This window comes from Stegodyphus dumicola, chromosome 5 (assembly GCF_044657685.1).
Source record: "Stegodyphus dumicola isolate Sdum_Otavi_A_Nest chromosome 5, ASM4465768v1".
Classification (NCBI taxonomy): Eukaryota; Metazoa; Arthropoda; class Arachnida; order Araneae; family Eresidae; genus Stegodyphus; species Stegodyphus dumicola.
The window spans coordinates 233,565,311-233,592,493 of NC_140772.1; the positions used below are offsets into that span (position 1 = coordinate 233,565,311).

Genomic DNA, 27,183 nt, shown 5'->3' on the forward strand with positions numbered 1-27,183 from the left:
AAAGGCCTTTAAACTTGTTTCTAATAAAGATCACAGATTATAAAAAGTAATTTATGATAGACTGCTGAATGAGTATATTTATAGCTTTTATTAAAAAGGGAACAAAGCTGATATATTTATGAAAATAACAAGGCAGGTAGGCAAATTTTTTTAAAAAAATCGTACTTAAATATTATACCATCGACCGTGAAACTGTCACCAACCAGTATGATTTAGATCTAATTATGAATGAACATGGCCTAATAACACAATCATAACATCTGCACTTTTCTTTAATGCAATTTTGATTGATTTTTGGTAAGCCGCCTTTTATATTTATGAACAAGGATATAAATGAACTGTTATTACATATTTTTTTCTTCCATTTTGAAAGAATTATTAAAATTGAGAAACTGCCTTCTACCAGCAAGCAGTGAATTATTTTCAAAATTAAGGTATCTAGCTATTAAAAAGTTATGTATTAATGGACATGATATGGTTAGCTAAATATGGCTGACAAAACAATAAGAAATTGGAACAATTACCTACAGTAAGTTTATTCTCATAGCATTCTAAACAGCACTTTTGGTAAAATTGGAGGGCCTAGCGAAACAATGGAAATCAACAAATGCAATTTTACAGAGCACAAAAGTGATGTGGATTGAATACTAATTGTTTATTAAACAGAGAGGTGTGAGTTCCTTCAAATTTTACAAGAACCATTTGCACAATTTCGGCAGGATTTCCACCAATTTTCGTGATTCAATAATAGCCAACTTTCACAATCGATGAAGTAATACTTGTATGGTATGGTTGACTAGAGCACAAAATGAAGGTATAAACTATATAGTACTTTATTACTAAGCTATTATAATGAATTAGAAAACTGATAAGATATAATACAGTACAAAGTCTTTAATCCGGACGTCAATAATCTGGAATGATCTATAATCTGGACCTCAAAGCTACAAACTTTATGCGCATGCATAAATGCATAATGGGTTTACGCATGTGCATAATATGTTTATGCTTGCGCGTTTAATGCATAACGGACAGTATAAGCTAGGTTAAGATTATCTAATTATCCATTTCAGTTAATGTTGCAGATTGCGCTGTTCCTTAATCTTCTAATTAGATTCGACTTATTATTTTTTGCAGACTGTTAGAGCAATTTTATAAAAATTAAGCTTTAACTTTCGATTATGTCAAAATGAGTTTCCAATTCTGGAGCTGCCAAAAGGATCTACAAAGCAAAAGCATGTTTCAATGTCAATCAAACAAAAAGTGGAATTGCTGCAAAAAATTAATAAAGGCATGAAGAAAGTGACAGAGAGGTTAGTGAAAATGAAAAAATTTTGATTGACAAGTTAGTCGGTATTCTCGGCACAGCAATTACAGGACTTGAACAGTAGAACTTTGTAACTGAACAAGAAATTATGCCTGTTTATAGAATTAAAGAGAAAGTGTTAGCACAAAAAAGAAGCAACGTAAACAACTTGCATTGAAAGAAATGTTTAATAAAATAAACAAATAAATATTAAGATTTTTTTTTTTTTTTTTGTAAATTTTGATACCCTTTAGATCATAATTCTCTTTATTTCATAAATTAAGGTTTCATATTTTTAATTGTATAATTTCTGCATGCCATCTTACCAAATTTAAATTAATGATCTATAATCTGGAAAAACCCTTAATCCGGAATCGCTGAAGTCCCGACAAGTCTGGATTACGGACTTTGTACTGTATTGACATAGATGCTGGTGAGACCCCCAAGAATGACAGTCCATAAAAAGTTCATACAGAGTCCTTAGAGTTAATCATCTCAGTAATTTGCAAACTCTGGCAGGACACTATTATATAACTGGGATAGCTCCGTTAATCTAACACTTTTCGAAGGTTTGCTAATAGGGTTCTCTGCTTTGTGATTACAAAGTCCATAGGCTTTGCTTCTGGAGTTAAAGTGCATCTGCTTCTGTCAGTGGCTAAAGCTTATCTGAACCTCTTGGCACTTGTGCTGGCAACAAACTGAAGTGATACAGGTGCCCTCTGGCTGTACTTCTTACTTACATAAGTCCAAAAAAAAAGTTGTGTCTTATTCAGAATTGTATGTATATATTTTAAGTGCATCATGGCAGTTTAAAATTTGCATACTGTAAATGCAACATTCTAAATGTGTGTTGTGTGCCATTTGTGTGGCTATTATATACAGAATAAAATTTCTCAGATTGGCATCTATTTTGCATGACATAACTGCATCTTCATTAAATGTTGCATTTATGACACGTTCTTTTGATTTTGTTTTAAAAATATGTAATTTTCCATAAATTACATTGATTTTTCTTTTATAACCTGAAAAGAATGTACGTAAACAAAGAATAACCTTCAAGGAATATATGTATAACAATAAATAATCTTCAAGTAAGCAAATTAATTTGAAGTGCAACATTTAATAATAGTTTTATTCAACAGACCTAATTTTATGAAAGTATGAGACTGATTTTAGTAGTTTACTTTGATTCTGTAATTAAGGTTGAATCTAACTTGTTGTAGGACTTTCAATATGAATTTTGCGATACAGATTCAATGAATAATTATGATTTTTATTAGAAAACTGGTTAGTTTTCATATCTTTCATGTAAGCCATGTCAAACGAAAGCTCAGTTTTCTGATGTTGTCTTAATTTCCATAGTTTTCCAAATAATTTTTGAGTTAAGGTTATGGAGTTTATTTTATGCTATATCCTTTTAAATATCCCTTTAGACTGCATAATGTATAATTTCTTGTTTGATTGGTAATACCTCCTCATAATCAAATTAACCTTCACTTTGTAACCAAACTTAACCTTTCACTTTACTGATATTTGTTGCATTCAGTCAAGGAAATTCCTGTTTTATACTTATTCTTAATGGATAACGTGTATGGCATTATAGTTCCTGTGGTTCTCTTATGATTCCTATTCCTTTGTCTATGAATAGAATTCAAAACAAATTATTTATTAGTCGATTATTTCTCTGATATAGTATATGAAAGAGCAGCAATTTGTAGTAGTTTCTTCTGAATATAAAAAAATTCGCTTATTTTCTTCCTCTTGGGGTATCTTTTTTCTCTCATTTTTATTGGAATGGAAGTAAACTAAACATTTAACCATTTTATGAAATATCCGACCACATTTTACTCAACAAATTCTGAAATATGCAATAATTTGCCAGTACTTCAGGTTTTGGCAACAAAAGTTTCTCATGGCTAAACTTAGAGTTAGCCAGAAAATGCTCAAATTGTCAGTCATTTCATGAAGTTTTGAAACTTTGGGCATAAAATTTCATAAAAAATATTAAAGAGAGATTATTTTAATATTATTTCTTTCTTTCTAGGCATTAGAACAATACCTTCAACTGAATAATGAGCAGATCGAAAAAATTGTCAATTTAGTTAGAGGGAAGCTTTCAAAGCAGAATCGAATCACTCTTGGAGCATTAGTTGTTTTAGATGTTCATGCCAGGGATGTTGTTGAATATTTATGCAACGCTAAAGTAACATCTGATGAAGATTTTGCATGGCTGAGTCAGTTGCGTTATTATTGGATCGTAAGTAATTTTATAATTTTCAAAATAATTTTAGCTGTAAATAAAAAGAGAAATAGGCTTCCTATGCTTCCTTATTTAATACAATTTACTACATAAATATAGTATAAGTGTATATTGATATATGTTTGTGTATGCCTGTGTATATATATATATATATATATTAAGCAGTATATTTGAACTGTATTGTATTATAATAATATACAGTCAAAAGTCGTTAATCCAGACTCGTCGGGACTTCGGCGATTCTAGGTTATCGATTTTTCCGGATTATAGATCATCAGTTTAAATCTGGTAAGATGGCATGCAGAAATTATAAAATTAAAAATATGAAACTGTAATTTATGAAATAAAGAACAATTATGATCTAAACGGTATCAAAATTTACAAAAAAAAAAAAAAAAAAAAAAGCTTAATATTTATTTGTTTACTTTATTAAACATTTCTTTCAATGTAAATTGTTTAAGTTGCTTTGTTTTATGTGATAATACTTTCTCTTTAATTCTATAAACAGACATAATTTCTTCTTCAGTTACAAAGTTCCACTGTTAAAGTCCTATAATTGCTGTGTCGAGAATACCGACTAATTTGTCAATCGAAATTTTTTCACTTTCAATAACCTCTGGGTCACTTTCTTCACTATCGGAAGCGAATTATAATGACGAGGAACTTAATTTAAATCATATCAAAGACGGAGTACATCGAGATTAAATACTACATTTAGTAAAGAATTATAAGCCAAATAATATAAAAACATCTGCCCTGAAGATAAGGATAGTGCTGACAGATTAACTTCCAATTCATTGCGTGCTGCGGCGTTTCGGCGTCCCCCCCCCAGGCTCCAGAGCAGCGTGAAATTGATAAACAGATTTTGGAATGGTTTGAGAAATGAAGGCTATGTCTTTATCCATTTTTTGTAGCAATTCCACTTTTTGTTTAATGGACTTCTAAACATACATTTGCTTTGTAGGTCCTTTACATATTAGTAAATATATATCAAAAATTCTATTTGACATAATCGAAAGTTCAAGCTTACTTTTATAAAATTGCTTTAACAGTCTGCAAAAAATAATAAGCCAGATCCAATTTGAAGATTAAGGAACAACGCAATCTGAAACATTAACTGAATTAGATAGTTTTAGCTTAGCTTATACCGTCCGTTATACATTAAACGCGCTAGCGTAAACGTATTACGCGCATGCGCACATGCATATTCGCAGCCTTAAAAGTCAATGCGACACATGCGCAGAAAGTTTGTAGCTTTGAGGTCCGGATTATGGGTGTCCGAATTAACGACTTTTGACTGTAGTAGAAACAGTTTTATTATTATATAAACATATCATGTCAAAAAAGGGTAAAAATAGATCTTCAAATGAGGGGGGGAAAAAAAAAAAAAACTAGATTTATAAGATATTTTCTCCTTTCTTCCAGCATGCCTTTGTGGTATAACGGTAGCATTGTCATAAATTCATTTGAAACCAAGGACCTTAATATGAAAGAAAAGAAAATATTGTAGAATGGTAAATCCATCTTAGCAGCAAACTAAGACAATATATAAATTGGAATTTTTAAATTTTTAAAGTACATGACAGTTATAACTATTACTAAGTTGGAAAAACTGCTGAGTTTGAATTTAATTAAATTACTGATGCACTTAAAAAGTAATCAACAAATAGCTCGATTCTTAGTGTTTGATGTACTGAATTTACAGAGTTTATTTCTGTAATTATTTATATTTTTTTTTTATTTATACCCTCTACTTTTTGTTGTTTAGGATAATAACATGACCACACGTATGATCAATTCCTATCTGGATTATGGATATGAATATTTAGGAAATTCTGGACGCTTAGTTATAACACCATTGACGGATCGTTGTTATCGTACTTTGTATGGAGCTCTTAATCTTCATCTTGGTGGAGCACCTGAAGGTCCAGCTGGTACTGGTAAAACAGAAACAACTAAGGATCTAGCAAAGGCAGTTGCAAAGCAGTGTGTTGTTTTCAATTGCTCAGATGGATTAGACTACATAGCTTTAGGGAAATTTTTCAAGGTTCTCGCTTAAATCATTTTTTTAATGTCTTTGATAATTTAGGTCTAAAATTTCTGAAAACTGATTTTTTTTCTGTAAATTGTGAATTTGGTAATAAATTATTATTGTTATTGTTCATTTTTTTTTGCTATGATCTGCAATATGTAAATAAGTAAAATGTCAGTATTAGAAGATTTACACTGCTCCACATTGAAAATGCAACACCAAGAAGGAGTGGTCAGAAATTTATGCAAATTTTAGAGTAGACGCACGTCACTGAGTTATGCGAATGATGTGAAATGCACAGCTCTCCGACGCACATGAAGTAAGATATTAGAGAAGGAATGTGCAGAATGGGCAATATTCGTGTCGTTAACCAGACGAATTTTCGAAGAAAATTGGTTTTTGTCCCAGAGGATACGTGTAATAGGAGAGAATTCCAGGCTGCCATCAATGAAGGCACTTCCAGCAGATAGATGATTTTACGAGGGGTATGATGATCGGACTAAGTAGGGCGGGTTGGTCCTTACGTCAAACCGCAGCTGATACCCACATGGATGCAAGCACGGTACATCGGCTATGGCGAACATGGTTGGAATAAAGAAATGTGGGAAGAAGGAGGGGTGTAGGTGCAGCCAGAGTGACATCAGCACACGTGGATCGACACATCAGCCAACAAGCTGTGGCAGTCCCACAATCCCACAAGTCTTTTGTACCGTGATTCTGCAGCATGTGCAAGATACCCTGGATGTTCCCGTGTTGACCAGAACCATTTTCCGTCGACTGGTTGAACGTGGCCTGCACTCATGGCGTCTGTTAAGAAGACTGCCATTGACCCCACAGCATAGACGCCAAGGTTTAGAATGGTGCCAGACTGGAGCGATGTGGATGACAGAATGGCAAAACGTCGTTTTCTCAGATGAGTCACGCTTCTGTTTATCCAGTGACAATCGCCGCATACGTGTGTGGCGTTGACGTGAAGACAGATCTAATCCAGCGGGAACTGTGGAATGTTCCACAATGCGACAACGTAGCATAATGGTTTGGGGCGCTATTGCCTATGATTCCAGGTCACCTCTAGTTCATATTCAGGACCCAATGATACTTGGATAACGTACTGCGGCCGGTGGTAATCCCCTACCTTCTGGGGCTGCCTAATGCAATTTTTCAGCAGGATAACGCCCGATCACACAGTGTTCGCATCTACCAACATGCTCTGCAAGAGTATATAGATGCTTCCCTGGCCACTGTACTCTTCTGATCTGTCACCAATCGAGCATGTGTGGGATGTGATAGGACACCGTTTGCAGACTCTGCCCCTGCCTCGTTCAGAAGACGAACTGTTGGCAAATGGTTGAAAGGGAATGGAGAGCCATCCCTCAGGACACCATCCACAGTCCTATTGACTCTATGCCTAGACGTCTTTCTTCGTGCATCGCTATTCGTGGTGATCCTACATCCTACTGAGCCGCCGCCGCTCTCGCTTTGTATTCTGACTATCATTTTGAAATAAAGATCTTATTGTTGCTTGCTGTCTCTGTCTTTTTTATAAATTTCGTCACTTTCTGACCACTCCTTCTTGGTGTTGCATTTTCAATGTCGAGCAGTGTATTAGTGTAAATAAATCTTGTAATATTGACATTTTACTTCTATATATGTATGTGGACAGAAAGTAAGAAATTTAGAACCTATTTTACAGAAAGACCCAAAGAAAAGTGAAATTCAATATCAATAAATTTCAAAATATCCTGCAAATATACAAAGTAAGAATTAAAGAAATGTAAAATTAAAACCTGAAAATATATAACAAAACCAGAAAAATAAAGAAGAGGAATTTAATTTAATCTGATGTAATGAAGAACATCAGATTAAATTAAATTCACTTACATCAGAATTTAATCTGATGTAAGTGGAAGGAGGACTGTAATTGAGGCTGATGTATTTTCTTCTGAAGAGAAAATACATCAGCCTCAATTAGTCCTCCTTCCACTTGAAAACCCTTGCATTTCTGTATTTAAAATCAGCTGATGAACTATGGTAAAGTTTTTTTTATTAATAATATTCATCCGAAAATTATATATATATATACTTTCTGACTGATGTACTTTAAATAATGATTTTTGTTGCCAAAAATTTAAAGCATTAAAACATAAAACACTGAATAAAAGACATAAAAGTCTGTGCATCTATAATCATACTGAATATCATATAAAATGATAAATTTTAAGATATGTGTATATTATATCTGTCAAATTATTCATCATAATTTCATTTCTAAGATAAGTTAATGTTTTGAATTATTTTAACGTCTAATCGTGACTGGAAACTATACATCAAATTAAATTAAGGCAAATTTAGTTTAACGGGTGGAGTCTAAACATATATGTAAAATGCAGTGTCTAATATATAAATGATACAAAGCAGAAAAATCTTACACTGTTATATATTTTTTTATACAATTCTTTTTAATTTAATTTTAACAAATAAATTCCTCTTTCTTTGTGTAGTCATTTCTTAAATGTGTTTTAAAAATCAGTTTAGTAAGGGCATTAATTCCTCTTTTAATATCAAAATTTTCTCATCTCATATTATTATAAATTTAAATAATGTTCCTCGAACAGATGTTAATAGTTCTGTTTGTTTAGCATTTTCAGTGTCTGTAAATTAATTGTACTCATTAAAACAGTTACAATTTTAGTTGCTGAAATAGTAAACACTGTATGTGTTTTCATGTTTCTACGTATGTTGCCTAATTTTACTTTATTTTTATTCTTAGGAAATATTCAGTATTTTATAATTAATTCCCTCTTCTGAAATGTTAAAAATTAGGTAGAAAATAATAAAACAGTGCTATGTGACTACTTTTTCCCCATTATGTATGATTTTATAAATAAAAGAAAATTTCATTCATAAATAAAAGAAAAAGTCTCTCTGAGTCAAACCCACTTTGTTTTCCAAAATGCATATTTTCGTCAAGTTGAAGGATTGGCTATGGGTAATCCTCTCAGTCTGGTACTTGCTGACATTTATATGCACTATTTTGAGATGAAATTATTTGATAAACTATCTTTTTGTCTTTGGATTCGGTATGTTGACGACACTTTCGCACTTTTTGATGGTTATAAAGAGGATTTATCCAAGATTCTATCTATTATGAATTCAATTGATCCAGCCATCCAATTCACTCTTGAAATTGAATCCAACAATTCCCTCCCCTTGCTTGATATTCTTATAATCCGCAATGAAACTGATTTTAGCACCACTGTGTACCGTAAACCCTTTGCAGTTTTTTTACCACCCCATGTCAAGTCATCCACCCTGTTAAGCAAAAAATGGCTTCTTTTTACTATTATGTATTCCACGTGCTTAAAGTTTGTTCCTCTAAATCTGTGCTTACCAATGAACTTAATTATTTGAGAGCAGTTGCGATTGACCGTGGATTTTCTCCTGTGATTATTAATAAAGCCGTTAAAAAATTTTCAGATTCCCATCAAAGAAGACATTCCACTGTTAGAAATAATATTAATGACCTTGTCGTGCTTCCATTTTATCCTTCTGTTAGCTATAAAATTGCATGGATTCTCCAGAAATTCAATTTTCAAGTCGGTTTCTTCCCTATTAATAAAATTCACCCTTCGATTCTAAAAGATTGCGTTTCTGTCTTGAATTCTTGGGGAATTTATAGTATATCGTGTCAGTGTGGTTTAAGATATATTGGCCAAACAAAAAGAGTGTTGAAGTTTAGTATCAAGGAACATGAATCTTATGTCAGAAAAGGCGAAATTAACAAGTCTTCAATAGCGTATCATAGTTGGACATTTAACCATAATTTTGACTTTGGGTCTGCAAAAATTATCCAAAAGACTTCTTCCATAGGTGAATTGGATTTTCTTGAGGCTTTTCATATTCACAAAGATTTAGCAGGTTTAGTTAATCATTTGAAGTCCAATCCAGTCCTTCCTAATGCCTTTAAAATTCTACTATCTTAATTCAGTTAATTTTGCCGATAGATGGCGTTACCTCCTCGCGTTTGGTACTACCAGAGGGTATAACAATTCGTTCAGTGGTTGCTTTCCATTATTCGAAGTTCAGATTTTGAGTGTGAAGGTGCAGTTGCCCCTCGCTCCCTATTTTTAACTTCGCTAATTTTTCTTGTCCTTTGTGTTACATGTTTGATCAGATAGCCTGGCTCAGTAAAAGTAGGCGGCCAGTGTAACTCTGATTAAAAATCCGGTTATAACCACGTGCAGTGCTGATAAGGACCACGTGTTTCTGAGACTCCTTCCCCTTTATTTTTCTTCTTTCTAGGTATTTCTTTCTCCTGATGAGGAGGGACCTTTAGCTGCCCTCGAAAACGATTGAGTGTTTCAATATATTTACGCTAAATACAAGGTTGTTTTTACGATTTTGAAAAGAAAATTATGTTTTAAACTTGCAGCACTACCAAAATCAGATTGATTAATTTTTACATTTTATAATTTCCCTTAAATATGATGGTCTTAAATCTGGTACTTAATGGAGTGAAGAAATATTTCACAACTAGAAATACAAATTTAAAAATACCACACCTTTTTAAATTATTTAGGTAAATTTTGAATTGTTGTGTTTCTATCAAATCCTTCAATAAAATCCTAAACACTCTGAAAATGATGAGGATATCTGAATTTTAGTTTTCTCTTAGGGAAAACAAGAATTTTGATTGCATTTCTAAAATTTATAAAGGAAATGGTTGAAAACTTGGGTCATACATAATGTAGTGATGTATTATAACAAATAATAGACGTAGATGAATTCATCAAATGTTACAAAAGGGTGGAGATTTTTTGAAATATTTAACTCAAAACTTTTAATAAAATTCTATAGGTTTCATTTAGAAATTTTAAGAGCATGTTTTGTAAATATTTCAAATCATGATTACAATTTGCAAAAAGGTGAAATCAATCATATTATAACAATAAATAATCCTAACCTCGAAGTTATAAAGCCTAATGATTTCAGCAAAATTAACAAATACGCTACATAAATCTGAAGCATCAGTATTTTCTTTCTGAAATATGCATTATGAGGGCCCACCAGTGGTCAAGTGGTGAAGTCACTGAACACTGGGAGTTTGGTTTGGTGTTTAATATTTTCCCCATATGTAACACATGTATACAAACAAGTTTCCCTTAGAAAGTCCTCCATGAAGGTTCCCTCCACTTAGGCAGATAGCCCTTGAGTGCTTTGCTGTAATCAAATAAAAACCAAACCAAACCAAACTAAACTAAACCATGCATTATGAAGCTGCATAATATTGTAGGAGTATCACTTTAGTGTCATAATACTATTTGTAACATTAAAATATTTTTTCCACGTGTGATTTTCATGAAAGTATACCATATATTTTTTTTTTTCCAAAATGAACTAATATATGAAATCTAATACTTATTAAAATTCGTATTCATTTATTTATTAAAAATTTATTCATTTTTTAAAATTAATACATTTAAAGTTATTTTATTCCCTTTTTTATTGTATTTATTTTTTTATTGTATGTTTCTCTAATATACTTATATAGGGATTGGCATCATGTGGTGCCTGGTCATGTTTTGATGAATTTAATCGTATAGACTTGGAGGTTTTGTCCGTTGTTGCTCAACAAATATTGACCATACAAAGGGGTATAAATGCTGGAGCAAAAACTTTACTCTTTGAAGGAACAGACATAAAACTGGATCCTACCTGTTCAGTTTTCATTACTATGAATCCTGGATATGCTGGGCGTTCAGAGCTTCCCGACAACCTAAAAGTATGCCATTTTTATTATATCTTTCAGAAACCTTTATGCTTCTTAAAGGTAAGCAGTAATACTAATGCACATGTCATGAAAATTTTGATATCAGTGACATAGATAAATAATGATGCAGCTTGTGTGTAAAGAAAAGTTGCATTAACTGAAAAGGAACTGTTAGTAAAAACTACATACATCCGCATAGGATAACTAAAATATAGTTAAGATTATTCATAGTTGTATGAAGAAATATCATAAGTGCTAGGATAGCTGTGTCGATGAACTTGTGTATGCCTTGACAATAGCTAAACATGATACTATCAAGAAGATGCCAGATGAATTATGTTTTGACAGAAGGTTAATTATCTCTTTGGATAAACTATTTTTCATTCAGAAGAGGGCTACAGTATTTAAAATAGCAGATATCCAGAAATTAGTCGACAAAGCTATCCATAATTGGGATACAGTGAGAAAAAAAACAAGAATTACACTATAAGAAGTGGAAGGACTTTAAGGTGGGAGATAAATTGTTCTAAAAAAACATTCTCTTTCATGTGCAGTTGAGGATAAAGGTGGGAAAATTTTGCCCTAAATTTGAAGGCCCTTTCGTAATTGGAGGAATTCGTGAAGCAGTGATTGTTTAAAGGCATGAAATTGGAGAGAATGTGGTGGCCAATTTTGATCAGCTTATAAATATTATGAGCATTCAAATTATTTGTGGTGGAAACACCAAAAATGATGCAGCAGAAAAGAAAAAGCCAGGGTGTGTCACATCAGAAGAATGTGAGCTGATGAAGATAAGAGAACCATGTCTAAGGCATAACAAAGCTTCAATAAAAACAAAGAAAATTCAACAATCCACCAGATCTAGTGAGCAAACAACAGAGAATCGGAGCCAACTGAGACATCAACGAACAAGATCTCAGTTGCCGCATAACTATGTCAGCAATGTACCTTCAATTCAACATCTACTCCAATTGTGGTCAATGGAGAAGGAATCACCACAGAAGAAAAAAGTATAAAAGAAGCAGAGGATAAGCTTGGCTAACCAACAGATGAGAGTCCAGGAGAAACCACATGTGCTGGCAACCAGTCTAGAGATGAGGAAGCTGTCCACAACTTCAGATTTCATCCAGGGCCTATCAAAATTCAGAAGGTTCCAGAAATGAGCACAGAAAACACGAGTTTTCAGGTCACATACATGTTGAGCCACAGCCAGGGAAACAGATAAAAGTACAACAAACAAGTATTTATTCATCTTGAGAAGATTTTCCTTGCCAAACAGATGAGTGACTACTACCAGCAGAGAAAAACATAAGTGAAATTTAATTTCTTCAAGTACTTAGTTTTTTATTTATGTCTAAAGTCCAGCAGTTGCTATTTATCCTAAGTTTTTCCTTCAAGCAAGGACATTTCACTTTTGTTATATAGCAAGAAGCTTTTAATTTAAATATATATTTATCATAATGATTTTAAGTTTAGTATAAGATTTCTGATTTTAGTCGAATAGCCTGTTTTAAGGAAGTTTGGTGTAATTGCAAAATAAGCAGCTACTGTACATGTGATATAAGGTGCAAGCTCAATCATTTTTCCTCATGTAAATGAATTGTAAATATGTTACTGTTTGTAAACTATGTGTTCAATGCTAAAGTATATTCTTGTATGCTTGTAAAAGTTGAATTCTTAATGTGTGTATGAAATGTGTAAGTGCAAGCTAGCATGGTAAGATAAAATAAGTTAAAGTTAGCAGTGTGCACAAACATTGTTAAAACTCCAGCATGAAAGCTATTAGGCTATCCAGTGTACTCAGATTTAATGAATTACTGGGTGACCCAAAAGTCTGTTAACATTTGAAAATTTAGTAGTTCACTGAATAATGTATGTAGAGGTGTAAAAACTGACACACTTGCTTGAAATGTCATGGGGTTTTATTGCAAGGAAAAAAAGTGCTTAACACAGCCAAAAGATGGTTCTTCATGTGATAAGAAAAGCAATAATTAGCATAATAATTGATTTTTAGCAAAGACTATTTTTTATAACAAATTTTCATCATGTCTGCCATCATTCATCAGCAATACCTGTAGTCGAGGGAAAATGTTGTGAACAGCACTGTACAGCATATCTGTAGGTATGTTGAGAAATTGCCATCAGATGTTGTTTTGCCCACAACCAATAATCACACAGATTGAGATCTGTAGACCTGAGAGGACAAGCATGACGGAAGTGGTGGCTCACTATGAGATCCTCACCAAACGATGTTTGCAAGAAATCTTTCACAGGTGGAGCACTATCCTGCATAAAAGTCATACCTTCCAACAGGTGTTTATCAGCCAGACTAGGGATGATACAGTTCTGTAACATATTAGCATACCTTGCCCCTGTCACACTGATAATTCGAATAGCAGAACTACACATTTCCTGGAAGAAAAATTGTCCAGTCAGGATTGATGTGATAAGTCCACATCACACAGTGACTAACACCCAGAGGTGAAGGTTGAAAAGTGACAAAGTCATGAAGGAACTGATTCCCTCTCTCAGTAAAGCTCATTTCATACACGATTCTCATGCGGCATCACTGACATTTTGCTGCCCAGTACCATATGTTGCACTTTTTTTTTTTTTTTTTAATTTTTTTCTTTTAATAAAACCCTATGTCATTTCAAACATGTGTGTTAATTTTTACCTCGTTACCTACATTATTCTATAATTTATTGAATTTTCAAATGTTAACGGACTTTGGGGGTCACCTAGTACAGTACAAAGTCTTTAATCCGGACGTCCATAATCCGGAATGATCTATAATCCTGACCTCAAGCTACAAACTTTATGCACATGCATAAATGCATTATACATTTATGCACATGTGTAAATGCATTATGCCTTTACGCATGCGCATAATACATTTACGCAAGCTCGTTTAATGCACGTAAAGAGAAGAGAGACTGTTTATAGAAGAGAGAATTAAAGAGAAAGTATTAGCAAAAAAACGAAGCAACTTAAACAACTTACATTGAAAGAAATGTTTAATAAAGTAAACAAATAAATATTAAGCTTTTTTTTTTGTTGATTTTGATACCCATTAGATCATAATTGCTCTTTATTTCATAAATTATGGATTCATATTTTTAATTTTATAATTTCTGTATGCCATCTTACCAGATTTAAATTGATGATCTATAATCCGGAAAACCCCTAATCCGAAATCGCCGAAGTCCCGACGAGTCCGAATTAAAGACTTTCTGCTGTATTTTATTTACCATATTAAGATACATTAATTTACATTGGCCAAACTAAGATAGCCTTAAAATTTCGCTTTATGGAATATGAGGCATATGTTAGAAAAAAGGAAACACAGAAGTCTTCTGTTGCCCAACATTGTTGGTCTGAAAATCACACTTTCATCACACACCATCATCCTCAGCTGCAAAATTATTCAAAAAACATCTTCCATTGGTGAACTGGATTTTCTAGAGGCATTTCACATTAAAAAAAATCTTTCTGTTCTAGTTAACGACCCTAATTCCAATCCATCTTTGCCTTCAGCTTTAAAGAAATTATGTTTTAGTTCTGGTTTCATTAACAGATGGTGCCAGTAGCTTATCTCCTGTCCAGACTTTCTTATCTTATCTAATCATTATATCTTATCTCGTTCATTTGGGCTTTTGTAGCTGAGGATGATGGTTCGGTAAAACCATCGAAATTAGTCCTGTGAAAATTTGAAAATATAACGCTGATTTTTGCTGTTTGACTTCCAAATTAATAATTGTTCGGCGTGTTATTGTGTCTTAATTATATTAACCTTTTAACTGTCATGCCCGAGGTAATCTCGGGCACAGCACTGGTGTTTTAAAATGTCACGCCCGAGTATTACTCGGGGTAATTTTTTTTTTTTTTTTTTTTTTTTTTTTTGAGTGCATCGTATTGTTATACCCGAATATATATCGGGAGACGTTTATTTCGGCTTCATCTCTTTGTCAAACCCGACTGTATCTCGGGAAAAGTTAATGTGCGCTCAGTTCAATAGATGACAGCACTTTACTGAAGATTTCAAAGGTTAGAGGTTAAAAGTTCTTTGGTTCAAAGTGCATGGGATCTTTTTGTTGTAAAATGGCGTCCAGTTCTTTGAAACGTTATATAGATGATATAGATTCTTCAGCCGAAGATGAAGGATGTGTGTTTGATGAGCAGTATTCATGATACTTCCATGGTCAGCCTCAAAAATAAAAAAAATGGAGATATACTCAAGGCGAAGATTGTTTCTAATTGCAGTCTAACTATGGGTGGTGTAGATCGCTGTGATTAGGAAATATCCTTTCATCCAACAATCCGTTAAACGTCAGAAAAAATATTATAAAAAGATATTTTTACATTTACTAGACAATGTACTTTGGAACTCATATTTGCTCTATAAAAATGTAGTTGGGAAACATATTACATTTCTAGAATTTCGAATCCAAATTGTAGAAGAGCTTTTACATAAATATGATGATGCAGCTTCTGGACAAAAGAATGTTGGCAGAACACCTACAATAGATAACCCTGCCCGTCTTACTGAACGACATTTCATATCCCATATTCCTCCTACTCCTGCGAAACGTGCGCCTACAAGACAGTGCAAAGTGTGTTGTTCGAAAAAGGATAAAAATGAGGAAAAGATAAGGAAGGAATCACGATTCTGGTGTAGTGATTGTGGAGTTCGTTTGTGCTTGGAAAAGTGTTTCCAGTTGTACCACACAAGACTGAATTACGGAACTACTAATAGATATTCACTTATATTTATTTCTTTTTTAGAAAATAATAATTTTTTTTCATTTTTAGAAAATAATGCTCCACTAGAAGCGAACTTTACAACTGCCATGTTGAGTGGCAGCCGCCTCAAGCAAATATGCAGCGGCTACAAAACTTTAAAAATTTTACCCATGTACTTCAAAATATCAATTTTTAACTACTTAAGAATATTTTATTTTGTACTAAACATTTGATTTTTGCAATAAAAAAATTTGACAATTTGTGTACCCAAATCATCAAAATAACTTGACAGTTAAAGGGTTAAGGTGTTCTTGAGATCTAGTGTGTCTAAAGCAGTAGTATTTCGGTCAGGTGGTAGTGTTGATAGACTTCTATAATACCAAACACTCTTCCATTTAGTATATTTTGCTGGAGAGTAGGGGGAGAACAGGGTCATCTAGAAGGAATACACAAGTAAAAGTTCTCCATATGAAGTTAAAAGGGAAGTGAATATGTCATGTTTTTGTGCTAAAATATTTTTCCTTCTAGATGACCGGAAGGAGAGCAGATGTTGATAAAAATTAAAAAAATATAAATTCCTGATGAATTATCCTGGGGAGACTCATCTATCATATAATTAATCTGTGAGCTGTTGATTATAGAAAGTAGGTTTAGAATTTAAAATCTTGCCAAGGTCGTTAAATTCTGGCAGGGAACATTATAGGATTCTTTTATGTTAACCAACCAATTATTTTGTGATTTAGACTTTTACTGTTTTATATTTTCATACAAGAGTACAAACTAGCTCATGTGTATTTAAGATGAGGATTTCAGATTGTAAGACAGAGCATTTTCTGCCTCTCAAGACCACATAACTAGGTTGTTAGCTTAGGTAAGATTTGTAATCTTTGGCCTTGCATTATAATTTCTGATATTAAATCTACACAGCAGTTAGATTTATGGACTAACTTTGCGTTAGATTGCATTTTGTAGCCTTTGGCTGTTAGATTACTTGAATTTGAACTTTTACATTTGACTGTTACTTTAGGTTACATCGCCACAAGTGATAATCTGATTTATAAGTACCAGGTGTATCTTCTGTGTTAAATTACTTCTTAGTTTTAAATAAAAGGGTCTTTAGCACCCTTCTAAAGTTTCAGTTGGTATTTTATGCTTAGCAATAATTCACTTTAAAGTTTGGACACTATTTTGTGATTGCAAAACATAACAAACTTTTGATTTTTGGGGGGAGGGGGGGTCCCCCTTGAGACTTGTGTTAATGAGAGTGTGCTGGGTAACTAAATTATCCTCATTCTCCACTATAAAAAAAAATTTTTATCTAATTAAAATTTAACTTTCAACTATTACATTGACGATATTTTTCTCTGTATGTTTATTTCTTCTTTGCATTAACAAATACATAACGAAGTTTGTTGTTTAGGCCCTTTTTCGCCCAGTTGCTATGATGGTGCCTGACTATGCACTTATATCTGAAATTGTTCTTTACTCTTGTGGATTTGTGAATGCAAGACCTTTAGCTGTTAAAATAGTTGCTACTTATAGACTTTGTTCTGAACAGTTATCTTCACAGAGTCATTATGATTATGGTATGAGAGCTGTTAAATCTGTTCTGACTGCTGCTGGGAATTTGAAAGTAAGTGGTATTGCACATATATTGCTGTTATGTATGATTTTATTTTCTTTCATTTAAAACTAAAAAATACTGATAATAGTAATTCATGATCTCTTTTTAATTTCTTAGTTTCAAGTTTTTGGGGAAGTTCCTGTTTTATTTTAATGTGGTTTCATGGTCTGTAAGGGGAATATTATCATCAAGTCTTACAAATGTCTATTTAAATTATTTTAAAGTGTACATATCAAATGTCTGATTTATATGATAGTAGAGCAGATTTATATTATTAGTACATTGCTAAGCTTAATCTTCAGTAAATGAAATGTGTAGCCTTGTCAGAAGCCAATCAAATGATTGCATTATAAAGCTGTTCAAATATCAAAATCTACCACATGAGAGCTCTTTTGCAATAGCATTTTGGTATTCAACTGCGTGTAACAGACCCAAGATCAAAACCCAAGTGCATACCAACTTTGTGGATGTTGCGCTTCTCATCAGTGCTAATAGATGGGGGCCTCATGCAATGCTGCACATCTCATCGGTATTAATATAAAGCAACATGAACAAGTAACTAACTACATATGATCACTACATATGTATTTAAAATTTTAAAAGGAGAGTAATATTGTAATATACTGTGAAACGTAGATAATTTTTATTTTGTTGCTTTGCCATGAATGCTTCTAATTTATTTATTTTTTTTTTTTTTTTTTCAAAAATGAATATTCGTGTAATTTTTTAAATTAATGAGAAAGTTTAAAACTTTATTTGAGATAATTGTGTAAGGAGTGCAAATAATTCTCCACCATTTTTCAAAAATTCGGCATTTATTATGAAAAAACTATATGTTATGTTTTCATCAAAGTGTTGTCCATCGCTAGCCATTACTTTCGCTCTTCTTTCTGGCAGCATACGTATACTGCCTCTGAAGAATGCTTCATCTCTCGAGGCCATCCACGAATGAACCCAATTTTTGGTATCTTCATGTGATGTGAAGCACTGCTGGTCATCTATCATCAATCGAAACAAGTACAGTCAAAAGTCGTTAATCCGGACTCGTCGGGACTTCGGCGATTCCGGATTATCGATTTTTCCGGATTATAGACCATCAGTTTAAATCTCGTAAGATGGCATGCAGAAATTCTAAAATTAAAAATATGAAACCGTAATTTATGAAATAAAGAACAATTATGATCTAAAGGGTATCAAAATTTACAAGAAAAAAGGTTAATATTTATTTGTTTACTTTATTAAACATTTCTTTCAATGTAAGTTGTTTAAGTTGCTTCGTTTTATGTGATAATACTTTCTCTTTAATTCTATAAACAGACATAATTTCTTGTTCAGTTACAAAGTTTCGCTGTTGAAGTCCCGTGATTGCTGTGCCGAGAATACCGACTAACTTGTCGATTGAAATTTTTTCGTTTCCACTAACCTCTCTGTCACCTTCTTCATGTCTTTATCCATTTTTTGCAGCAATTCCGCTTTTTGTTTGATGGACATCGAAACATACTTTCGTTTTGTAGATCCTTTGGAAGCGCCAGCATCGAAAATTCTATTTGACATAATCGAAAGTTCAAGTTTACTTTTATCAAATTGCTCTTACAGTCTGCAAAAAATAATAAGCCGGATCCAATTCGAAGATTAAGGAACAACACAATCATCAACATTAACTGAAATGGATAATTAGGTAATTTTAGCTTATACCGTCCGTTACACATAAAACGCGCACGCAAAAACGTATTCAGCGCTTGCGCACACGCATATGTGCAGTTGTAAAGGTCTTACGCGCACGCGTAAACGCCTATGCGGATGTGTCAACGCGGTGCATGTGCAGAAAGTTTTTAGCTTTGAGGTCCGGATTATAGGTGTCCAAATTAACGACTTTTGACTGTAATAATCAGAAGGAGTAATGTTGATGAGCATTATCATACAAAAGAATAATGTTGTTACTACTATATTTTTCTTTGAATGCTGTTCTCAGTATTATCAGTTGTGTTCTGTAGAGAGACCCACTAATAGTTTCATTCGGTTTGAGCAACTCATAATGCATAACACCCACATGATCCCACCATATATACAACATGATTTGTGTTTTCTCAATAATATTCAGCTTGGCTGTCGATGTTGAAACACGACCAAGTGGTCCCCATGATTTCATCTTCTTTGGTCCATTTTTCATCACCAGTGACTATGCAATGCAAAATAAAAAAAGGCCTTTCATTTATGCCTGCCAAGGAGCATTTCATGTGTAAAAAACTGGCATTCAATGTTTCTCAGCTTCAGTTCGCATGAAATGCATTTTCCTTATCTTTGAATCATTCCCAATGATTTTATATACAGCATGATTTGTTTTTCCTAATAATATTCAGCTTGGCTGTCGATGTTGAAACACGATTAAGTGTTCCCCATGATTTTGTCTTCTTTGGTCCATTTTTCATCACCAGTAACTATGCAATGAAAAAAAAAAAAAAAAAAAAAAAAAAACCTTTCTTTTTATGCCTGCCAAGGAGCATTTCATGTGTAAATTATCGGTATTCAATGTTTCTCGGCTTCATTTCGTATGGAATGCAATTTCCTTAGCTTTGAATCATTCCCAATAATTTTAAATTGCTTGTTGCATCATTCATAATGCAAGTGTAAGTTCTAGTTGCGTTTGACACGATTTCGCATGTTCGTGCACTTTTATCCTTCTGCTCCGTTCTTCGTCTTTAACGTCAACTTAACCATTCTTAAACGTTTGAAACCACTCAGGACAACTTCTCTCACTTCAGGCAGGCGACCTCACCATGTACTTCTACAAGCACTCGATATGCTTCAGCTGCAAATTTCTTCAAATTACAGAAGCAAATCAAACGTTCCTGCAAATAATGTTCATTCATCGGCTCAAAACTCGACTTTTTGGCGCGGAAAAAAATATATGCTGATATAAAATCGCTAATATTTTAAGGTTCTATTGTTAATACATGTCCAGCCGTACGATATGACATTCTACATCAGACAATATAACTATAACTTACTGGTGCCATCTTTTTTTGAAACGCAGAGACTTATTTGTACATCCAATATTGTATGTAGGAAATTTATGCATCCAGTGGGTATTACTTCGTATTTGTACATCCAATGGGTGTATGTGAGAAAACTGTTGAATAAATTCTTTTAATATTTTTATAAAATAATAAGAGATATAGCAAAATGTAATTATTGTAAATATAATTTTTTCATTAATACAGTACAAAGTCTTTAATTCGGACTCATCGGGACTTCGGCGATTCCGGATTATAGATCATCAATTTAAATCTGGTAAGATGGCATGCAGAAATTATAAAATTAAAAATATGAAATCGTAATTTATGAAATAAAGAGAATTATAATCTAAAGGGTATCAAAATTTACAAAAAAAAAAAAAACTTTATATTTATTTTTTTGCTTTATTAAACATTTCTTTCAATGTAAGTTGTTTAAGTTGCTTCATTTTTTGTGCTAATACTTTCTCCTTAATTCTATAAACAGACATAATTTCTTGTTCAGTTACAAAGTTCCACTGTTCAAGGTCCTGTAATTGCTGTGTCGAGAATACCAACTAATTTCTCAATCGAAATTTTTTCATTTTCAATAACCTCTCTGTCACTTTCTTCACTATTGGAAGCGGTACATCGAAACGTGCTTTCGCTTTGTATATCCTTTCGCAGCTCCAGAATCGGAAACTCTTTTTGACATAATCGAAAGTTCGAGCTTTTTTTTTATAAAATTGCTCTAACAGTCTGCAAAAAGGAACAAAGCAATCTGCAACATTAACTGGAATAGATAATTTTAGTATAGCTTATACCGTCCGTTATACATTAAACGCATTAATGCATTTACGCAGGGGCAGAAAGTTTGTAGCTTTGAGGTCCGGATTATGGACGTCCAGATTAAAGACTTTGCACTGTATATAATTTTATTCTGTTTGATACACTATTTTTGAATTGTTATTTTGCCCTCTAAAAATCTTGACATTTGTAATAATTAATATTAACATTTGTATTCCATGTTTTCCAGTTGAAATATCCAGATGAAAGTGAAGATATTTTAGTTTTGCGATCAATAACTGATGTAAATCTGCCAAAATTTTTAATGCATGATCTTCCTCTTTTTTCTGTAAGCTTTTGTTCTCAGTTATTTTTATATATGTGAAATCATATTTTATCCTAGTGAATTTTTAAATTATTCATTATTGTTTATCCATATTTCAATTTAACTAATTGCAGGTACGTATTAAATACAGTCAAAAGTCGTTAATCCGGACTCGTTGGGACTTCGGCGATTCCGGATTATCGATTTTTCCGGATTATAGATCATTAGTTTAAATCTGGTAAGATGGCATGCATAAATTATAAAATTAAAAATATGAAACCATAATTTATGAAATAAAGAACAATTATGATCTAAAGGGTATCAAAATTTACAAAAAAAAAAAAAAAAAAAGCTTAATATTTATTTGTTTACTTTATTAAACATTTCTTTCAATGTAAGTTGTTTGAGTTCATTCTTTTTTTATGTGGTAATACTTTCTCTTTAATTCTATAAACAGACATAATTTCTTGTTCAGATACAAAGTTCTGCTGTTCAAGTACTATAATTGCTGTGTAGAGAATACCGACAAATTTGTCAATCGAAATTTTTTTGTTTTCAATAACCTCTGTGTCACTTTCTTCGCTATCGGAAGCAAACTATAATGATGAGGAATTTGATTTAAATCATATCAAAGACGGAGTACATCGAGATGAAATACTACATTTAGTAAGGAATTACACTGGTGTGCAAAAATTAAGGACGAAGTCGAAAAATTAGCATATCAGCTGAACGAAGAGACAGAGCGGACAGAAAGACCAATCAGGAGATTAAGTAAGGTGATGTACGGTAGCACATGCGCAAATATGCAGGTAGACGTAATGGGGGAGTGTCTGAGTAGTATAAAGCATGTTGTCGGTGTAAGATCAGTATTTCTGGCAAAGAGATTGCACGTGGTATAGCAGTTAAAATCACACCGAGTTGCTGCCTCAGCGAGAAATGGCGAATAATCAATCTGTTAGACGACATCTGGATGCTTTTACCCGAGGTCGAATCATTGGGAAGTTGAAGGAAGGCCGCAGTGTGACAAGTGTGGCTGCAGAGTTCCGAATTGCTCACAGCATCGTTTCACGACTTTGGAGACAATTTCAAACTACAGGAACAGCTATCCAGGGGTTTAGTAGTGGTCGTCCACGAGGAACCACACCCGCAGATGACCGGTATATTGCCTTACAGACCAGAAGAAACAGGCGACAGACAGCAGGAGAAATCGCTAGACACACGACACAGGTGACTGGACGACCGATATTGCATTTTACCGTGGCCAGAAGACTGCATGGTGGTGGTCTGTTTGCACAACACCCTGTACGGTGTGTACCTCTAATGCCTGCCCATCAGTGAAGGCGTTCTCTCTGGTGCCGGGAACACCGGAATTGGAGAGACAATGAACGCGACGAGTACTCTTTACAGATGAGAGCAGATTCAGTCTGAGTAGCAATTCTCATCGCATACTCATCTGGAGAGAGCGGAGAAGCCGCAATCATCCCTCGAACTTCATTGAAAGGGACAGGTATGGAAGTGGCGGTGTTCTCATTTGTGGAGGCATCATGCTTGGTAGTCGTACAGACCTTCACATCTTCGATGCAGGTTCAGTCAACGGGACCCGTTATTGTAACGAGATTCTTCTTCCATATGTGTGTCTTTTTAGAGGCGCTATGGGTCCGCAGTTCCTTTTCATGGACGACAATGCACCGTGTCATCGCACAGTAGCTGCCGAACGGCTCTTAGAGAGTGAGGATATTGAACGTATGGATTGGCTGGCACGATCTCCGGATCTCAATCCCATCGAGCATTATGGGATTTTCTAGGCAGACGCTTGGCAGCTCGTACCTTACCACCAGTAACGATTCCGGAGCTTCAATTGGTGCTGCAAGACGAATGGGCACCAATGCCTCAACAACTCATTGACACCCTCATTCTCAGCATGTGCAGACGCTGTGAAACCTGCCTAGCAGTCAGGGGAGATCATATCCCCTATTAAAGAATGGATGTTTCTTGCTGGACACCCATCACAGGGATGTTTCGGCCTTCAGTCGCATTGTGCTCCATGCTACTTTTTCAATAAAGCTTCTTTTTATCCCTCTGATTTCTCTTTTAGTGAGTGTTGCTTACATTACTCATGTCCTTACGTATTGGGGATCTTACGGTATTAAATGTGTTGATTTGGAAAGCTTTTGTACAAAGTTATATTGAAAAAAAAATAAATAAAATAAAAACATCTACCCTGAAGATAAGGATCGTGCTGACAGATCAACTTCCAATTCATTGCGCGCCACGGTGCTCCCCACACACACACACACACACCGCAGAGCAGCGTGAAATTGATAAACTGATTTCGGAATGGTTAGATAAACAAAGGATATGCCTTTATCCATTTTTTGCAGCAATTCCACTTTTTTTTAATGGACTTCTGAACATACTTTCGCTTTGTAGATCCTTTACATATTAGTAAATATATATCGGAAATTCTATTTGACATAATCGAAAGTTCAAGCTTACTTTTATAAAATTGCTCTATTAGTCTGCAAAAAATAATAAGCCAGATCCAATTCGAAGATTAAGGAACAACGCTATCTGCAACATAACCTGAATTAGATAATTTTAGCTTAGCTTATACCGTCCGTTATACATTAAACGCGCATGCGTAAACGTATTTTGTGCATGCGCACACGCATATTCGCAGCCGTAAAGGTCTTACGCACATGCGTCAACGCGACGCATGCGCAGAAAGTTTGTAGCTTTGAGGTCCGGATTATGGGTGTCCGAATTAACGACTTTTGCTTGTATAAAATATCCATGGTTATAAATCAATATTAATAAAATGATATAAAATATGCTACCATTAGCCACTTCTTAAATTAATCCAATATTTTTGTAGCGTTTTATCTGTTAACGTAATGTTCATTTTAAAATACAGTCAAAAGTCGTTAATTCGGACACCCATAATCCGGACCTCAAAGCTAAAATCTTTCTGCGCATGCGCCGCGTTGACGCATGCTCATAGGCGTTTGACGCGTCCGCGCAAGACATTTACGACTGCGCACATGCGTCTGCGCAAGTGCAGAATACGTTTTCGCGTCGGACGGCATAAGCTAAAATTATCTAATTATCTATTTCAGTTAATGTTGATGATTGCTTTGTTCCTTAATCTTCGAATTGGATCCGGCTTATTATTTTTTGCAGACTGTAAGAGCAATTTTATAAAAGTAAGCTTGAACTTTCGATTATGTCAAATAGAATTTCCGATGCTGGAGCTCCCAAAGGATCTAGAAAACGAAAGTATGATTCGATGTCCATCAAACAAAAAAACGAATTGCTACAAAAAATGGATAAAGGTATATAATTTGTTTATCTAACCGTTCCGAAATCTGTTTATCAATTTCACGCTGCTCTGCGTGGGGGGGGGGGTCGCGACGCACAATGAACTGGAAGTTGATCTGTCACCACTATCGTTATCTTCAGAGCAGATGTTTTTATTTTATTCGGCTTATAAATCCTTATTAAATGTAGTATTTAATCTCGATGTACTCCGTCTTTGATATGATTTAAATCAAATTCCTCGTCATTATAAATATCACGAATACAAATCAAATAGTTTTCTGGTTGCAATTTTCTAATTTCGGCTATGCGTAAGGTAAGCATGCGCGCGTTGAAAGAAATGTTTAATAAAGTAAACAAATAAATATTAAGCTTTTTTTTTTTTTTGTAAATTTTGATACCCTTTAGATCATAATTGCTCATTATTTTATAAATTACGGTTTTATATTTTTTATTTTATAATTTCTGCATGCCATCTTGCCAGATTTAAACTGATGATCTATAATCCGGAAAAATCGATAATCCGGAATCGCCGAAGTCCCGCCGAGTCCGGATTAAAGACTTTTGACTGTATATGCATTTTTAAATTTTTAAAAGCTTTACTGGTATTTTTAATGCTTTTGAGCAAGTTACTGATTTATAAATTATTCTTTAAAATTCTTAAACTATGTACTTTTTTTAACACATACTGCCTAAATGAATAAAAACTGTTTTAAATATGTATTGAAAGCAAGTATAAATATGGCACATAATTTGACATTTGTAATAAATACTTTCTATTCAGTCATGGCTTTAATACTAATTGCACTGTATGTAAAGTTTCCTCAGCTAAATTTCTGAAATGGTGAATAAAATAAAAATAAAATTTTGTTATGTAACCTCTAAAACATACATTTTATTTAGAAAATTGATTATGCATTGAATCACTGTCTTGGATTCAACTAAGTTAGCTAACTTATTATGAAACTAATGTGCTACATAGATTCTGTGAGAAGAATTATCCTAGAAATTCTAAACTTGTAAAACAGACACAGAAATATATTCTCTTTATAAATTTATTCTACTTCACCACTTGTGAGGGTTAAATTAAGACTGTAAAATGCAAAATTATCACTTGCTAGGTTCACCTGGCTTAAACAAAAGCTTCCTTTATAGTACTCAAATTTATAGTAACTTAATTAATTTAAGCAATTTAATCTTATTTTTGTCAGGGGCTACAAACTTCTTTTGAGAGTAACAGAGATTCAGACTTACATCTTACCATTTTAACTAACTATATGCTTGTACTATAATATTTAATTCAAGACAGTGCAGGAGTCTCTAAGAGAGAGTGAAATTTTACACAGGAGTACACCGTATTCAGATAGGCCAAAACTCTCACATCAATTTTGTACAATTCTTCTGTAGTAAAACTGTTTGCCACTCAAAATCTGCATGAATTCTCGAATAAGTAGTGAAATGAGGCAAATTTGAAAGATATAAATTATTCATATTATTATATTAAAATATTTCATTAGTAAAACTTAAATATAACTATCAAAATCGTAAAAACAACCTTGTAATTAGCATAAGTATATTGAAACACTCAATCAATTTCGAGGGCAGCTAAAGGTCCCTCCTCATCAGGAGAAAGAAATACCTAGAAAGAAGAAAAATAAAGGGGAAGGAATACTACCACATAATATTCAATAAAAAAATAACTTGTTATTATTATAAAATTAATCTTAATGCATATGTCTGATTATGTAGAAGGTTTAAAAAAAAGCTGCATTTTGTCTTTGTAAATAATCACAGTTTCAAGTAAAAGTAAACAAGTAAATATTCAGTGGCTTATCTTAGCATGTATTTAATGAGGTCCAAATGCTTCCGACTACTCATTTAAAAAATCGTTTGTCATAGTTTTTCTTGTGTGTGTGTAACGGCAGCTTTGAGTGAGTAAATTTGAAAGCTTTGTTAAGACAACCATTTTAGTTCTTTTGTAACAAATATATGAAGAAATGTTTTGCAAGCTTTTCTGAAATGTTTAAAA

General features: G+C 33.4%; 1 protein-coding gene across 3 annotated transcripts in view; it reads left to right on the forward strand.

The window, feature by feature from the left end:
• The window catches only part of Dhc36C (Dynein heavy chain at 36C), a 338,056-nt gene that overhangs the window by 130,364 nt on the left and 180,509 nt on the right, over positions 1-27,183 (forward strand). For all 3 annotated transcript variants that reach the window (XM_085817779.1, XM_085817780.1, XM_085817781.1), the window contains exons 23-27: positions 3,351-3,563; positions 5,335-5,613; positions 11,150-11,380; positions 17,532-17,744; positions 21,765-21,863. In XM_085817779.1, coding sequence (XP_085673905.1) covers positions 3,351-3,563; positions 5,335-5,613; positions 11,150-11,380; positions 17,532-17,744; positions 21,765-21,863 — 1,035 coding nt within the window. The remainder of the gene's footprint in view (positions 1-3,350; positions 3,564-5,334; positions 5,614-11,149; positions 11,381-17,531; positions 17,745-21,764; positions 21,864-27,183) is intronic.